The sequence below is a fragment of the Cervus canadensis genome, chromosome 18 (assembly GCF_019320065.1).
Source record: "Cervus canadensis isolate Bull #8, Minnesota chromosome 18, ASM1932006v1, whole genome shotgun sequence".
Lineage (NCBI taxonomy): Eukaryota > Metazoa > Chordata > Mammalia > Artiodactyla > Cervidae > Cervus > Cervus canadensis.
Window position 1 is genome coordinate 18,056,397 of NC_057403.1, and position 17,845 is coordinate 18,074,241.

A 17,845-nucleotide genomic window follows, 5' to 3' on the forward strand; every position below is an offset into this window, starting at 1 on the left:
AGATGGTGCCCTCTCCACCCTCCTCTGGACATGCTTCTCCTCTCCTTCTGCCTATGGGGCTGGGGGACCCCAGCCTGGCCCACAGCATCACAGTGGCCAGCTCAGTGATGGGCCAGGGGGTCAGGTGGGGGCTTTAGGAAGTCCATTTTCTCCTGGGGTGACTCTCCCCAGGCAAGGGCCTGCGCAACGGGGAAACTAACATGGGGGTCAACAGGGCCTGCCAGCAGATGGGAGAGGCAGAGTCCTCAGGACACCGGATGAGGCTTTTGTGAGCCACTGTTGAAGAATTTGCTTCTTATGGCTTACAGCCCTCCTCAGGAGGGGAGGAGGGCCTCCTTCCCAAATAAACCACAGGGCAGATAACACTGGAAGAGAAACACTGGACTGTAAGCCCCTGGGCGGTAGGGTTGGGGCTGTCTCCTTCATGGCTGGGACACCAGCTCTGCACAGAACACGGTGAGGAACATGGTGGGCGCCTTGGTGACAGTTTTTTGTTTGTTGGTCAGGCGCGGCAACACCCAGGGATCAAGCTCCTGCCCCATGCAGTGGAAGCGCAGAGTCCGAACCACTGGACCACCAGGCAATTCCCTCGGTGACAGTTCTTTGAATGAAAGAATAAACGAAGGACAGCTTTTCTAAAGTTAACAGGGATTTTTAAATGTGGGGGAAAAAATACACCAACTTGAAGACACCCAATTTGAATTACAAATTTATTCTAACCCCTTTTCCCAAGTCACAAATAGATACAAAATTTTAGCTAGCAGGAAACCAGAGCGATGAGCCATCCTCTGGTCTTGTGCGTTTTGGGGGCGATTCTTTCCCCTCACATGCGCTGACCCCACCCACACGCAGTGGGTGAAGCGGCTACACCCCACAAAGTCTCGCCACACATGAGTATGCGTCAGGGCTGAGTTCAGAGTCGGAGATGTGAGAGCAGCACTATATCAGGGTCAGGGTGGCGCAGGGGATAGGCGCTCCAACCCAGACTGCCCGTTTTCTCTTCCCACCTCTGCTTCTTCCCCTCCTGTGTGACCCTGGGTAGGTGACGTTCCCTCTCTGTGCCTCAGCTTCCTCATCAAGGAAACAAAGAAAATAATGTTATGCCGACTATGTGAAGCACTTAGAACAGTGCCCCGCGCCTAACTGGAACTCAGTAATTAACTCCACCAGAGGCTTCCCTTGTAGCTCAGTTGGTAAAGAATCTGCCTGCAGTGCAGGAGACCAGGGTTCTATCCCTGGGTCAGGAAGATCTCCTGGAGAAGGAAATGGCAAGCAACCCACTCCAGTATTCTTGCCTGGAGAATCCCATGAACAGAGGAGCCTGGCGGGCTACAGTCCACGGGGTGCAAGAGTCGGACATGACTTAGCAACTAAACCACCACCACCACCCTGATAATGACCGCATCTAACTGACAAGAGAGGTCACTGACACTGATGTCACTGACACTGACGTGATGTGGGGAGGGCAGTTACAGTCCCTGGCCTCCAGAAACCCCGCTCCAGAGATGTGTCAGTGCCAGGGTGGCCCCACCCCACCCCCACCAGAGGTAACCATGGAAACAGGTTCACCTGGCTCCATCAACCACTCCATCATGCCGTGCCAGCTCGGTCTCTTGCCTTCTTCATCATTTAACCCACTCAAGTCACTTCCCATTTTAAAAGGATCCCTGCCTGGGCCCACCTCCTCAGCTCCCTCTACATCAGTGGAGGCTCTTCTAGAAGGAATTAAAATGCTGTCTCAGAACCCCAGCTTCTTGGTTTTCTATCTGGGTAGGTCTTGTGTCCAGATGGTTTTCACTCCCCTGGGGAAATGAGGTGAGAGAGGAAGGGAGAGAAAGCTGGCCCCTCCCACTCCACCTACAGCTGCTAGCAAACAGGTGGAATGGGTCTCACCTCATTCGTCAAATGCTAAGATCCTGGGTGTAATGGGGGGCTGTTCTGATAGAATTGCACCCCCTCCTTTCGCTATTGTGTAGAGATCTCTGCCCCCTCCCCGAGTGGTCCACCTCCCTCTCATCTTTCTTCTTGCTTCTCTTCTAATTTTAATAAGCCTTGTACCTGTTCTGGAGATCAGCGCATGATTCTCAAACATCCTTCAGCTGACTTCCTCACTCCAGGGCTCCTTTAAGTAAGCAACATCTACAGACTGAAAGGGGCTTCCCAGGTGGCTCGGTAGTAAAGAATCTGCCTGCCAATGCAGGAGACACAAGTTTGATCCCTGGGTCAGGAAGATCCCCTGGAGAAGGAAATGGCAACCCACTCCAGTGTTCTTGCCTGGAAAAGCCCATGGACAGAGGAGCCTGGTGGGCTATGGTCCATGGGGTCGCAAGAGTCGGACACGACTTAGCAACTAAACAACAGCAACAGCCTGAAAGACTGAATGCTGCCTGGTGGGGCCCAGACCCCTCCCGCTTCAGAGGTGAGTCCTGGAAGAGAAGCCACGTTGTGAACGATGGTTCCCGGACTGCTCCTCTCACCCTCGTGCTTCCCCAAATGTCCCACGGGGTTGGCAGGAGTCCCAACGTACGCCTGGGCTGCCTCACCCAGGAAGTTATGGGACCTTATTTGCAAAGAGTCTTTGATGTAATTAAGTCAAGGATCTTGATGTGAAATCATCCTTGATTTAGGGTGAGCCCTAAATCCAATGCCGGGAGTCTTCACAAAGAGACAGGGAGGAAGAGAAGGGGAAGGTGGAGGCAGAGGCTGGGGACATATGGCCACAAGCCCAGGGGTGACTGAGGCCACAGAAGCTGAAGAGGCAAGAAGCATCCTCCCCTAGAGCCTGTGGAGGGAGGGAGCCTGTGGAGTCCCCAAGCAGGGACTGAACCTGTGCCCCCTGCACTACAAGCGCAGAGCCTTAATCCCTGGACCACTAGGGAAGTCCCTAAACTCCTGTTGCTTTAAGCCACCGAGTTCGTGGTAATTTGTTATGGCAGTCCTGGAAACTAATAACAAAGGTAATAACTGGTAGCCAAGCCCAGTGGGATGGAGGTGGGACTTGGGGATTGGAGGCAGGACGGTAACGCTGTGTGAAGAGGGGCTGTTGGACCACAGCCCCATGAGAGGAGAGCAAGAGCACACAGATCTACAGATCTGATGGAACACGAGGATGTGGTCATCCAATCCATGGCGGGCAGTCCCCTGAGCGATGCCACTGCAGAAGACGGTGGGAAGGCAGGAAAGGACACATCAGGAAAGGCCTGGGACTCTGAGGACAGGTAAGCAGAGGGCTCAGACTGCAAGACAGGCCAGACCAGCCATTGGCAGGACCGAATCTTCCACCAGCAGTGGGAGTGGCAGAGCACTGCTAGAAGGCCCCGCACAGCCATTCCAGCGGGTTGTGCCCTAGACTGAAGGAAGGGGGTGGCGGTTGGTTCTGTTGGAAAATTCCATTTGAGTGTCTCAGGGGAAGAGACCATGGATCAGGTTAAGGGGAAAGATATAATATTTGGCGGATCAACTGTAAGCCAAGATCCCCTGTTTTTTCCCCTCAAAGAGAGGAGTGATGCCGAGAGAGCCCACCTTGGAAGGTGAGGGAGGCAGAAGCACATTGAAAGACACATTTCCTCACAATGGTTGGCGCCACCTGACAAAGGGAAGGAGGTATTCTGGTGTCAAGGATGAGCGTCCCAGGGAAACCTAACACTGATCATCATAAATGGGGGCTGACAGGTTGATCTGGCTCAAGTCCGGTTCCAGGTCTTCTGCCAGAGGAGTGAGCCTGCTGTCCTGCTGGCTGGGCCCTGGGTCTGCGCAGTTCTGAGTGGGTGGGAGAGTTGAGCACTGCGGACTGCACCACCTGAGTCAGAGGCTGGAGGGGCCGCTGGTCACAGTAGGAAGGAAGTATCAGGGGTCAGCAGGAGGGTGACCTAAGCCAAGTTCCATCCATCCACATCCTGGTGGTTTCCCCTGGGCCAGCACAGGCAGGGGTAACTCAGGGAGAAGGCCACATCAGGGCACACAAGGCCACGTCCAAGTTCAGGCTTCAGCAAGCTCCTACTTCTTGGGTGAGGACACTGCCTGGGACGTGGATGCGGCCCCGGGTGTGGACGGCGGGTCCCCCGCGTGCAGCTGGGCGCGCACGTCTCGCATCTGCGCCTGCAGCTCCTCCAGGGCGCCCTTGGGCGGCGCCGCCTGCACCTGCGCCTGCAGGGCCTCCAGCGCCAGCGCCAGGTGGCCCACCTCGTCCCGCATGGCTTCCCAGGCGGCGCGCTGCTCCTCCTCCTTGCGCCGCTGCTGCGCCTGGTGGCGCCAGTATTCCAGCACCAGGCAGCTGCCGCCCACGATGAAAATGGTGGCCTCGCCCAGCAGCTCTGCGCCCAGCTCGGCGGCCGCCTCCTCGTTCAGCGGCTTGATGACCGTGCCCCGGAAGCCCATGATGCGCATCTTGGTCCGCATCTCCACCCAGTGGTACACTGCGGGGGAAGAGAGGGGTCAGGTCGTGCGCTCGGGGGCCCCCTGCCACCCCCACCCCCCACGTCTCAGTTTCTAGGTCGGAGAATTGGGGACACAGCCGCCAGAATCACCAAGGGGGTGCTTTAAAGAAGACCCTGCCCCTGGCCTGGTCTGAGGAACGCCAGTCACCCCTCTTGGGGTGACCCTGAGGGCATCCTTTAAATCTCCCCCCCCCCGAAAAAAATAAATAAATAAATAAAAATAAATCTCCCAGAAGATTCTGGCAAGGGGCCAGGAATGAGAAACTGTGCCCCAGAGGGGAGGTTCTAAGACTGGGGACCAAGCTCCTAGAAGGTGACTAGGAGCTCCCAGGGCACAAAGTCCCAGGAGGTGTAAAGAAAGGGTCAACTGCTGAAAGCTTAGCTCCTGCTTGTCTCTCAAGCCACCTCCCTGGGTACCATCATCCCACCCACTTGAGAAAGGCAGAAACCTTTCTTTCCAGATCTTCCCCAAATGCAGTGGCGGGGTGGGGGGTGGGGGGCCTCCTGGATCCAAAGAAAGGGCAGCTGAAATGTGGGAATGGATGCTAAGCGACTGTGAGCACAGGGTGCCCAATCCTCTGCAAGTCTGGCTTCCAGCCTAGATCTTCATCGACCCTGAAGACGGAGCTCCTCACGTTGAGGTTCTGGGCACATATCCTAGAAGAAGCTCAGAGCTGACTGATGCTGCTGGAACAAAAAACTTCCTTGCCTAGCTGTTTCTTTGTGAAGGAAGATTCTCAGCATTTGAGTCTTAGAAACCAAGGCAGAATGGATGCTGAACCCTGACTCACTCATGTGACAGTTAACATTCACCCAAGGATACTTGGGATTACTGGTGGTGATGCCCTGTTTTCTGGCTCATCTGGAGATTCATTTTCCTACCTCTCATTTTACTTTTAATGTTTAATAATTATCCAGAAAATGTAGAACACATAAAATGTTTTAATTAATTGTGGATTAATAATTTTATTTTTTGGACCAATAATTTTAAAGGCAATTCAAACCAGAAGAAAACATTTTAACATTTAGAACCTTACACAGGAAATTAAACATTCAAATTTGAATTTCTGTACATATTTTGGTTGCTGATACATCATTCATTAGACAGAATTCTTCAGGGAACGAAACTGTAAGTATAATTTCAAGGACAAAAAGGGACAACACAAAATTTTGACTGTAAAAGAAGAACTTGCTCTTCTTTTTTTTTCTTATAAACTGGGCAACGGCAGGCACCAAATCACAAAAGTATGTGGATTTTGGTAATACTTCAAAGAAAGGATGCTCCAGGTGTTTGAAAATGTTGTATTCTAACACAACAGAAATGATATCTTTTGTATTTCCTATTGGTCCCCCAGTCACACCGTAAGAGATGAGCACCTCATCTTTCCCTGGCCCCTCTGCCCCCATTCCTACAAGTGATTTGTAATATATATTTTATTCTTATATTTGCACTCTTCTCACCATCTCCCTTGGCTCCCAACATGGCCGAGGAGGAAGCCAGCAGCCCCTCTTCCCCTCTCCACTGCGCACCCCCCCGATCTCCCTAGGCCAGACCATTCTTTCTCAGGTCAAGGTTTAACACACTAGCTGTTCAGGGGCCATAGTACAGTCCCTTGCCCTCTGTGCATCAGACTAGTCAGAAAAATGAAAATAAATGGCACATACAAGGCAACAATCATGAAGACACTGTTCGGTGAGACGTGACTACGCTAGAAAGGAGTCACTGTGATGGGCTGTGTCAGGGTAGGGCCGGCTGGCAGAGGGGTCTGGATGCCTTGATGTGTCCTCAGGATCAAGGTCAGCCAGCTTCTCTCCTCTTACTCCATGGAGCACATGGCAGTTTGCTCTCAGGTGGACAATGATTTTCTAGGATGACTTGACTTTCTCTTGAATGACAGTTCTCAAACTGCGTATCTCATAAGTGGGTCATGAGATCAGTGTGGTTGCACAAACTATCATTAAAAGTATAAGCAAGAATGTAATTTTTAGGGAACTGGTGACTGACCCTGGTCACGTATGATGATAACCACTTGCATGACCTGTATTGCAACAGGAGGTCCTGATAAAGAATGAGGTACTGCTGCTAAGTACTAACCTGGAGAATTCAGAAGGGACCAGAGGAGGGAGGATATGCCCGCCCACAGCATGTCTTGTAAAATTAACCCAGAATTCAGGAGGAGCCCAAGGAGGAGGGTGAGTGCTAAGTCATTTCATTCATGTCTGACCCTTTGTGGCCCCATGGACTATAGCCCGCCAGACTCCTCTGTCTATGGGATTCTCCAGGCAAGAATACTACAGGGAGTTGCCGTGCCCTCCTCCAGGGACTGAATCCAAGTTGCTTATGCCTCCTGCATTGGCAGGCGGGTTCTTTACCACGAGCGCCACCTGGGAAGCCAATGGAGGAGGGAGGAGATGATATATCCTGCCAACCTCCCAGAAACCCTCACGCTGGAATCCATCTTGGCTAAGCGATGCACGAACCACCGAGAAGGACCCTGAGTCAGAATGATTGGTCAGAGGCAGCCTGGAAACTAATCCCATCCCCGTAAAACCTGAGACTGTGAGCCACGTGGCAGAGCAGCCCTCCTGGGTTCCCTCACCCTTCTGCTCTCCAGCCAGGTGCCCCTTCCCAATGAAGTCTTTCACTTTGTCAGCATGTGTGCCTCCTCGGACAACGCATTTACAGGTGTTAGAAAAGGGCACCCTCTAGGGCCCTGGAAGGGGTACCCCTTCCTGCAGGCATCACCCTAGTGGTCAGAGAAAGACAGATACCCTATGATCTCACTTACATGTGGAACTAAAACAACAACAAAAGACCAAGCTCATCGATATAACAACAACAAAAAAGAATATAAAACATCCAAGCCAATCTTATGTACTCAGGGCAAGGGCTGTTTCACAAAACGTTTATTCCTGTTTTGCGTGGGACTATGTGACTGTGTGTGCAACTGGAACATGGGCAAAAGGCTGAAAGCCACTGTCCTAGACTTCGGTTGGAATCCCCAAATCTACAGATCATGTTTAGGACAGTGACATCTTCCCAGCACTGAGTCTTTCAATCCATGAGTGTGTCTCTCTCTCCACTTAGCCTCCCATTCTTTCTGCCAGCCTTGCACTTCTCTAATTTTATTTATTCCTAGGTACTAATAGTTTTGCCATTATTATTCATGGTATTTTAAACTCCATTTTCCATTTGGCTGGGGCTGGTACACAGTGATGATACAGTTGAGTTATATAAATAACTTTCTCTGCAGTGACCCCCCCCCAATCCATTCTTTTTTTCCCTTTTTAGTGAAATATAACTTACACAAAGTACACAAGTGTTAACTGCAGAGCTAGATAATTTTTTAAAAATCTTTATTTTGTATTGAGGTGTAGCTGATTAACAAACAATGTTATGATAATTTCAGGTGAACAGTGAAGGGACTCAGCCATACATACACATGTACCCATTCTCCCCCAAGAGCTGGATAATTCTGTAATATGTAAGCATCACCTAGATCAAGATCTAGGACATTCCCACACTCCAAATGGCCCTCTTCCAGTCGGTACTCCTAAAATCACTATTCTGACCTCTTATGATAGATGATATGTTCCCTTAAATCCTATTCTGTCTTCCTTGTGATAGATCACTCTATCACTCTTTCTGTTCTGACTTCTTTTGTTCAACAATATGTGAGATTCATGGTGTTGCCATGCATTCAGTTCATCCACTGTGTTGACTGAACAGTTCATTCACCCACACCCCGCGGATGGACACTCAGGGAGCCTACAGTAGGAAGGTTTCCCAGGAATGAAACTGCTGAATCACAGGGCATTGCATAACCCAGACAATCCCAACACACATCTTTTTTTTTTTCAACACACATCTTAATGAAGTATTTTGTTGTTAGGGACAAGCTGACCCTAAAATTTACAGGAAATGCAGAGGTCCTAAGAACAGAAAATTTTAAAGAAGATCAAAGTTTGAAGATTTACACAATCAGATTTCAAGACTAACTACAAAGCTAAAGTAATTAAGACAAGACAGTAGTGGTACAAGGACAGACAAATAGAGGACTGGGAAAGAACAGACTGTCCAAAACTAGGCCCCCACATATTTGACTGCTTTTCAAATGCTAGACCAGCCTTATAGTCTTGGAATAAATACCACTAGGTTATAACGTATTATATTTCTTATACAGTGCTGGATTCTACTTGCTAACATTTTTGTTCAGGATATCTGAATCCATGTTTAGAAGGATCTTGGCCCAAAAGTTTTCTTTCTTATAATGACCTTGTTAGGTTGTGGCATCAGTATCTCATTCGACTCATAAAATGAATAAGGAAGTGTTCCCCTTTCTCTATTATTTAGAAGAGTTTGGGTAATGACCTCGTTTCTTTCTTAAATGTTTGGAAGAATTTTATCACTGAAGCCATCTGGGCCTGCGATTTTCTTTAAGGGGAAGGTTTTAAATTATAGATTCAATGTCCCTAACAGATAAAGGGCTATTCAGAGTTTCTATTTTTTCTTGAGTCAATACTGTTAATTGTGTTTTTCAAGGAAACTGTCCATTTCCTCTACATTGCCAAATTTTGGGGCTACAGTTGATCATGATATACTCTTGTCATCCTAGAGTTAGGATCTGAATTCATCTTTCGTCTTTCATCCCTTTTAATGGAAATTTGTCTTTCCCCTTGAGTAGTATTAACCTTTTCAAAGAACCATCTTTTGACTTTGTTGATTTTTCTCTATGAAATGCCTGCTAACTCCTAGTTGTTCTTCAAGATGTGTCTCAGGTGTCTCCTTCTTCAGGACTAAGACCCCTCGGGGCATCCTCAGCTCCTTGGGCTCCTACATCCCAGCCCTGATCAATCCTGGGTGTCACTGGTGACAGATCTGTCTCCCCCACTGGGTCACTCTGCAAGGGCTGGGCGCAGGCCCACTCTGCTCGCCCTTTCATCTCACACCTGAGTTCACCTCTGCCTGTGATACCATCCCCCACTCCTCCTCTCCCACTGTGCCCAATTCGTTTTTAGGTCTCAGCTGGAGTGTCTCTTCTTCCTAGAGGAAGACACCTCTCTGATAGCTAGGCTGCATCAAACACTACTCTCGGCTCCCGAAGCTCCCCAGGCTTCCTTATCATGACACTGTTTATTCTAGGTTGAATTTTTTTTTCTTTAAATATGGGTGTAGAACTCCTTGCTTCTAAAATGGTTACAGAAATCAGTTTCACTCAGGCTTGTTTGACCTTTCACCAAAAATGCTGGTTTCACTGTTTTCAAGTTTCTTGAGGCCTCTGGCAAATTCTCCCTGCTTCATGGGGAACTCCTTTGTCACTGCCTGGAGGCTAGACTGAAGGGCAGGTTCCCAGAAATGCCCAGTCCAGCACCTGGCATTGAGAAGGCACTCAGGCAATGTTTAATGAGTGGATGAGGCTCATCTTTCCTTCAGGTGTCCTCAAATTTACTGTATTTAATGTCACTATAAGCATCCAAGTTTTGTCCAAACATACTTGTCTGTTTTGAAGTTTATATCTTAAATAGAGCTTGATGTTTATCCTATCTCTCAGGAGTCAAGAATGCTGCCCTTCCCAAGGAGGAGAGAATTTCACAGGTCGCTTTAGCCAAGAGAAAGGCAGGATTGGCCTAACCTGCTCATCTGCCCTTAGTCACTCTGCTGGAATTTTTGACATCATGCCATGGTGGCACACTGCAACCTTCACTTCTTCTGAACTGAGGTATGCTGATTTACAATATTGTGAATATATTACGTGTTGTGGACAAGAGTTCCAGGTGTACGGCATAGTGATAGTCTTTTCGCAGACTATACTCTATTACAGATTATGACAAGACAACGTGTATAATTCCCTGTGCTACACAGTGAATCCTTGCTGCTTATCTACCTTACATGTAGTTTGTATCTGTTAATCCCAGATTAACAGATAAACAGATACACCCCTGATCGGTCCCTTCCCACCTTCCTTTCCTCTTTGGTAACCACAAGTTTGTCTTCTGTATCTGTGTGTCTGCTTATGTTCTACATATACATTCATTTGTATTATTTTTTAGATTCCACATATAGGTGATATCAAATAGTATTTTACTTTCTGTCTGACTTATTTCACTAAGCATAATACTCCCTAGGTTCATCCATGGTGCTGCAAATGGCACTATTTACTTTTTATGGCCAAGTAACATTCCATTATATATACACACACACACACACACATCTCTCTATATATGTATGTATGTATGTATACGTACACACACACACACATATTAGATATATATCTCACATCCTTTAATCCAACTGAGGCAGGAGATAGATGGGGCCCCAGGTTGAACAGCTCCAAATGGTCTCCTGGCTGATACTTGGAGACATAAGGTACCATCAGGACTACTGGGCCTTGATCGGGTAAAAGCCAAAGCAACCACATTCTTCTAATTCTTGTGGTTAAGGGGATTTCCCTGCCTGACACACTGCAGAAAAGGTCCTCAGGGAGGGGAGACAAAAAGGGAGGGAGGAGACACCAGCCCATAATTTGTCCTGCCAACCTCCCAGAAACCTTCACGTTGGAACTGATCTTGGCTGAGAGACGCACACACACTGGGGAGGACCCTGAGTCACCAGAGACGGACACGGACAAGATGGTGCCAGAGGCAACCCAGAGACCCCCGGATACAAGCGGCCCTCATCTCTCCTACTGACACACGGCTCACTCTGAGCTCCCCTGTGTTTTCTTCCACACATACTTTGCTTCTAATAAATGCTTTATTTTTGTTTCACAGTCTTAGTCTCTTTGCTAAATTCTTCCTTCAAAGAAGACAAGAACTGAGGTCCCCCTTCTTCCCAGCAAAATCACAATAGTCTGTTGATGGGCACTTGGGTTGTTCCTATGTCTTGACTATTGTAAAGTGCTGCTATGTACACTGGGTGCATGTATCTTTTCAAATTAGTGTTTCTGTTTTTTCCAGATATATGCCTAGGAGTGGAATTGCTGGGTTGTATATAGTTCTATTTTTAAATTTTAAAGGAAATTAAGCAACATATATTGCACAACAAATGGATCAATGAAGAAATTGAAAGAGAAATTTTAAAAAATACTTTGAAATGAATGAAAATGAAATACAACATATCAAAACTCATGGGAATCAGCAAAAGCAGTTCTAAGAGGGAAAACAATTTTTGAAAATGCAGTGGTACAGTATACTAATGTATATATATGGAATTTAGAAAGATGGTAACAATAACCCTATATGCAAGACAGAAAAAGAGACACAGATGTATAGAACAGATGTTTGGACTCTGGGAGAAGGTGAGGATGGGATGATCTGAGAGAACATCATCGAAACATGTATATTATCAAGTGTGAAACAGATCCCAGTCCAGGTTGGATGCATGAGACAAGTGCTCGGGGCTGGTGCACTGGGATGACCCAGAGGGATGGGATGGGGATTCAGAATGGGGAACACATGTAAATCCATGGCTGATTCATGTCAATGTATGGCAAAAACCACTACAATATTGTAAAGTAATTAACCTCCAACTAGTAAAAATAATTGGGAAAAAAAAAGAAAATGCAGTGGTAAATACAATAAAAGAGATAAAATTAAACTGTTAAACTGGGGAACAGGAACTGACGTAGAAAAGAAGACAGTTGAGTTTTCCTCTTTTTATCATAAATCATAGATGTATTTGACTCTTTAAGTACTCATGTTCCTTTGACAACATTAGTAAGTAATGTAATTTTGAAAACACAAATACATTTAAAAGACTTCTCTAAGCCAAATATTCAATCCAAAAGTCACATAAAACACATTCTTCTCAAGTCTCACGTGTACATGGAATATTCTCCAATTATAGATCATGTGTTAGGCCGCAAAACAAGCCTTAACAAGAAGACTGAAATCATGTCAAGTATCTTTTCTGACCATACTGGTATGAAGCTAGAAATCAATTACAAGAAAACTGGAAAATTCACAAATACGTGGAGATTTAACATGTATTGCACAAACAATGGGTCAATGGAGAAATAAAAAATACTTTGAAATGAATGAAAATGAAATACACCATACCAAAACTCATGGGATTCAGCAAAAGCAGTTCTAAGAGAGAAGTTCATTGTGATAAACACCTACCTCAAGAAACAAGAAAAATATCAAATATACAACATAATTTTATACCTCAAGGAACTAGAAGAAGGACAAATGAAGCCTAAAGGTAATAGAAGGAAGGAGATAACAAATATCAGAGCAGAAATAAATGAAACAGAAACTAAAAAGACAATATAAAAGGTCAATGAAACCAAGAGCCAGTTCTTTGAAAATATAAACAAAATTGATAAATCTTTAGCTAGCCTGACCAACAAAGAGAGAGAAATCAAATAAAATCAGAAATGAAGAAGTTATTACTGATTCTACAGAAATACAAAGGATCAAGAGAGAGTACTACAGACAATTATATGCCAACAAATTGGACAACCTAAAAGAAATGAATAAATGCCTAGAAACATACAATCTTCCAAGACTGAATCATGAAGAAATATTATCTTCAATAAAAGACACTGAGAAAACCAGACAACCATATGTAAAAGAATGAAATTGTACCACTATCCCAGGTGGCATTAGTGGTAAAGAACCTGCCCGCCAATGCAGTAGACATAAGAGACGCAGGTTTGACCCCTGGGTTGGGATGATCCTTTGAAGAAAGAAATGGCAAACCATTCCAGTATTCTTGCCTGGAGAATTCCATGGACAGAGGAGCCTGGTAGGCTATGGTCCATAGGATCGCAAAGAGTTGGACACAACTGAAGCGACTTAGCATGCACACATCTTACACCACATACAAAAATTAACTCAAAATGGATTAAATACCTGACTGTAAGACCTGAAACCATCAAATTCCTAGAAGAAACAAGTGGTAAGCTCTTTAACATAAGTCTTGGCAATGATTTTTTGGATTTGACACCAAAAGCAAAAATAAACAAGTCAAACTAAAAAAGCTTCTGCACAGTAAAAAAAAAAAAAAAAAAAAAAACCATAGGCAAAAAGAAAAGGTAACATATGGGATGGGAGAAAATATCTGCAAATCATATATCTGATAAAGGGTTAATATCCAAAATATATACAGAACTCATTTAATTCAACAACAGAAAAACCAAACAATTCAACTGGCAGAGGATCTGAACAGACATTTTTTCAAAGGGGATATACTGATGGCTTGCAGGTACATGAAAAGATGTTCAACGTCACTAATCATCAGAGAACTACAAATCAAAAACCACAATGAGCTATTATACTCACTAATCATCAGAGAACTGCAAATCAAGACCACAATGAGCTATCATACCTATGAGAATGGCTATTATAAAAAAGACAGGAAATAACAAATGATGGTGAGGACTTGGAGAAAAGGGAACTCGTGGACAGTTAAGTTGGGATAGTTAAGTTGGTGCAGCCACCATGGAGAACAGTATGAAGGTTCCTCAAACATTAAAAATAGAACTACCATATGATCCAGCAATCCCACTCCTGGGTATTTATTGGAAGAAAACGAAAACACTGACTCACAGTTCTGATTCTAGGAATTTATCACCTTCTTCTCCAAGAAAGGAAGTATGTATGGGTTTATCAAAAGATTTGGAGTCCAGAGGAATGCATGCTAACCCCCACAGGCTGGGACCATTTAGCAGGGAGCTTCTTTCAACTGCTAGCCAGGGACCTGTTCCGCATTCAGTTCCAGGGGTGCACCCTGAACACCAGCCACTCCTGAGGGGCTGATCTGCGGGACCGCTGGGACTCACCAGGAGGGGACTTTATGGGTGACTATTAGGGCCAGAGGCACGTGAGTGGTGCATGACACCATTTGATGACCTAAAGTTTTATGGCCATGTGATAAGATCACTTGAATAACCTTCATGGGCAAGACAGGTTCTTGGGAAGTTAATCATGAAGTATCTGAGGAGACTTTGGATCTTTCTCGGGAAGCTTTGTTGCTGCAGAGTCAGTGGGCACCAGCCAGGAGAAACCCCAGAGGGTGGTGGGCCCCGCCAGCAGCCAGTTAATGGGGCCAAGGGTCCACTCTAGCAGGAGGACCTGACACATCATCTTCTCCAGTAACTGCCCCGCTGGGGACCCCCTGGACCCAGTCAGTCCTCACTCTTCTCTCCTCTGCCTCCTGCTGTGGCCATTCTCTTAACAGGTTGCCCTCCCTGAGCCAAGAACCCAGGGTGAGTATAGGGACCGGAGGTGTGAAGGCCAGGATCTTCTGAAGGGCGGTGAATGTGAGGTGGGTTGTGGGTATGACAGCCTTCCAAGCAGGGGTTGTAAACTGCAGATCTATGATCATAAGCTGCAAAATCAATTCGGTGTGTGGTAACCAGTGTCTCTTTAAAGTAAAAACATTTTAATTCACATTGAGTAACTTCAATTACATAAAATTCTAGAAAATGCAAGCTGCTCTCCAACAGATCAGTGGTTGCCTGGGGATCGGGGAGTTGCAGGCAGGGGCTGGGAGGGGCACGGGGATACCCTGGGGTGACGGCTATGTTCACTGTCTAGGCTGTGGTGATGGTTTCACGGGTGTACACGTTTGTCAGAACTTATCAAGTTGTATATTTTATTTTTTTTTAAGTTGTATACTTTAAATATGTGCAGTTTATGGTGTGTCAATTATACCTCAATAAAGTCATTAAAAATTAAGAGGGAACCTCCCTGGCAGTCCAGCGGTTAAGAATCCACCTTCCAATGCAGGAAATGTGGGTTCAATCCCTGGTTGGGGAACTAAGATCCCACATGCCACATGGTGTGGCCAAAAAAAAAAAACAAAAAACAGAAGAATATAAAATAGAACAGAACAGACTAAGCCAGCCAGGAAGGAAGAGCAGCGGATGTTAGCTGGGTGAAGTCGACAAATACCACAGGAGATGAGGGCAGTCCCCAGAAAGGGGGATAAAAGCTGAACTAGAGTGAAGAGGAGAGGGGGCCAAGACGCCCCCAAGCAGGGAGCCCCGCCTCCCAGCTCTGCCCAGGCTGAGCTGTCCCTGGCCCCCAGGCGATGCACAGCTGACCAGCGGAGGCAGTGCGGCCCTGGATCCCAGGGAGGGCACCGAGAGGGCTGTGGGCTCTGCCACTCCTTCCATCAGAGCTGCTCCGTTGAGACGGAGTTCCGGCTCATCTCCGGGGACAATGCCAAATCAGAGCAGGACAACTGCAGGAAATACTACAGGAAGAGCGTCCGGGCCTGGGAGGGCAGCGTCCCCTCCCCTCACTCCTCCCCTTCCTCCTGAACCTTCACTTTGAGGACACGGCCTGGAGTCACCAGGGGTCTCCTCTCTCCAAGATTCTAAGTTACGGACCACAGATTCCTGGTCTGGGGCTCCTTGTCTGCAAAACAGACCCAATGAGAGAGGTTTCCAGCTCTAGCTGGAGGGTGAAGGCTGATAGCTAGGGAAGATGAAGCATGTGGTGGCAAGGAAAATTTCTTTCCCTAAGCAAGTGAACAGGCTGAGCCGAAGGCCCCAGTTTGCTGAGTTCACGAACCATAAGATGGTGCAGAAACTTCTCTCTGTACCTTCTCCTTCCTCATGATTCTCCTGAGCTGCAGGCCAGTCTGCTGGTCTTCCTCCTAGCACCAGAGAGGCAAGAGATCCAGGAGGGGGAAAGACAGGCATTCAAGGATGCTCTTTTTTTTGTTTTGTTTTGGCTGCACTGGCTCTTCACTGCTTTTTTTTTCTTCTCTTTTTCTTCATTGCTTTGCAAGGGTTTTCTCTAGTAGTGGCTCAAGGATGTTCCTGGCAGTGAGATTTAGAGTGGTAATAAGTGGGGAATAACTCAGCTGCCAGAAGCAGATGATTTCATTAGTGCTGCGACAGTCCCTGGTGACTGGGCCTTCCTGTACCAACCGGCTGCAAGGCTCTGAAGGGTACCTCCCCAACTGCCTGGCCACGAGAGACCAGGATATGAGTTAGAGTCCGCCAATGAGATGCATCACATTGCAAGGAGACATTACAGAGACAGGGTCCCCCAACTGCAACTTTGCATGGGTTCTGCTGGTGAAGGTAGGTTAGGGACCTCAAGGTTTTCCAAGGTGAACGTCCAGTGTCCTATTACCAACTTCAGGGGTGTGATGGCTTCTTGGCCCCTGGATGGCATTAAATCGGTGTGCTCTTCAATACGAAAGTCCAGCAGGCAGCGTCAGAGGCAGCAGCTCCCCTGGTGGGTCAGTTCTGTGGTGGCGTTCCTGGAAGCCCAGCCAAGAGGCACTTCTTCTAGCCCTTCCCATGACTCTGCAAACCTCATCCTTTGTATTAAATTACTTTCTGCCTAATTTATTTGGACATGCATCAAAAATAAGACAGATTAATCGATGGATAGAGGGACGGGCTAATGGGCCAAAACGTGGTAAAGGAAGTACAGTAAAACGCTACTGGGAGAATCTCTGTGGTGGGTATATGGGTATTCAATGTAAACCTCTTTCAATGTAGCTGTATGTTTGGAAACGTTTATATTAATAATAAAATGTTGAGAACCATCCTTTCTTCTAAAAGAGCTGGAGTGTTTTCCGTTTCCTGCAGGTGAACCCGAAGATGCTGTGGTCTTAGAAATGATGAAAGCTGCCTATGGCCAATGTGGAAAGGGGCTCTGAATTTAACAGGTGAACTGAGTAGCTGTCTTGTTCTTAGGCGGGTGCCCAGCACGGAGGAGAAATCTCCTCTCCAGGAACAGGGACCTCAGGGGACACTGGGTCTCGGTCTCCCTCTGCTGGCCGAGATAAAAGTGGGACGCTGTCCCTCTGCTCCCTCCTGCAGGGGAACCTGCTATTTTAAGAGCCAGCCTTGGATTCAGCAGCAGTTGAGGCCCAGCGATGCTTCCTGTCCAAGCCTCGGTCTCCTGCTTTATAAAAAGGCTTTAATAATAATCCTCACCCATAGGCTGTGTGAGATCCATCAAGACTGTGGAGCCAGCTGAAGGTTTCCATACTGGGCAGCTGTTGTCGTTGTTATAATCAGGCCTGGGCTGAGGCTCCCGAATCTCAGCATTGAAAAGTTTTCACTGGGTGTGGTGCAGGGAGATGACAGAAAACACACGGGGATGTGCTCCTCCAGGCTTGGGAGACAAGGTCGCTGTTAGCAATACCCAGCGGGTCCTCTTTGCTCCTACAAATGCCAAGACCACAGGCTGGAGGCAGGCTGGGCCTGGATCCAGTCTCCACGTCCTCGGTGAACCCCCTTTCCCTCACCGCAGTGACTGGTAACACAGCCCCCAAGAGGGAGGAACAGCTCTTCCTATGTTAGACTTCCAAATAAAAGAAGGAAACAGAAAATCAACACTGGATAAATACAATAATAACTGCCGCAGATAAGATCCACAGACGATGCTAAAATTAGTGGGCAGAAGTCTAAGGAGAAACAGGATATCTGTATAGT

At 47.0% G+C, this 17,845-nt stretch overlaps 1 protein-coding gene across 1 annotated transcript in view; it reads right to left on the reverse strand.

Moving 5' to 3' along the window:
* Window positions 1–696: 696 nt before the first annotated feature.
* Window positions 697–17,845, reverse strand: part of LOC122420262 (optic atrophy 3 protein) — a 35,979-nt gene continuing 18,830 nt past the window's right edge. Inside the window, exon 2 of the mRNA XM_043435191.1 lies at window positions 697–4,415. Coding sequence (XP_043291126.1) covers window positions 3,997–4,415 — 419 coding nt within the window. The 3' untranslated portion in view covers window positions 697–3,996. The remainder of the gene's footprint in view (window positions 4,416–17,845) is intronic.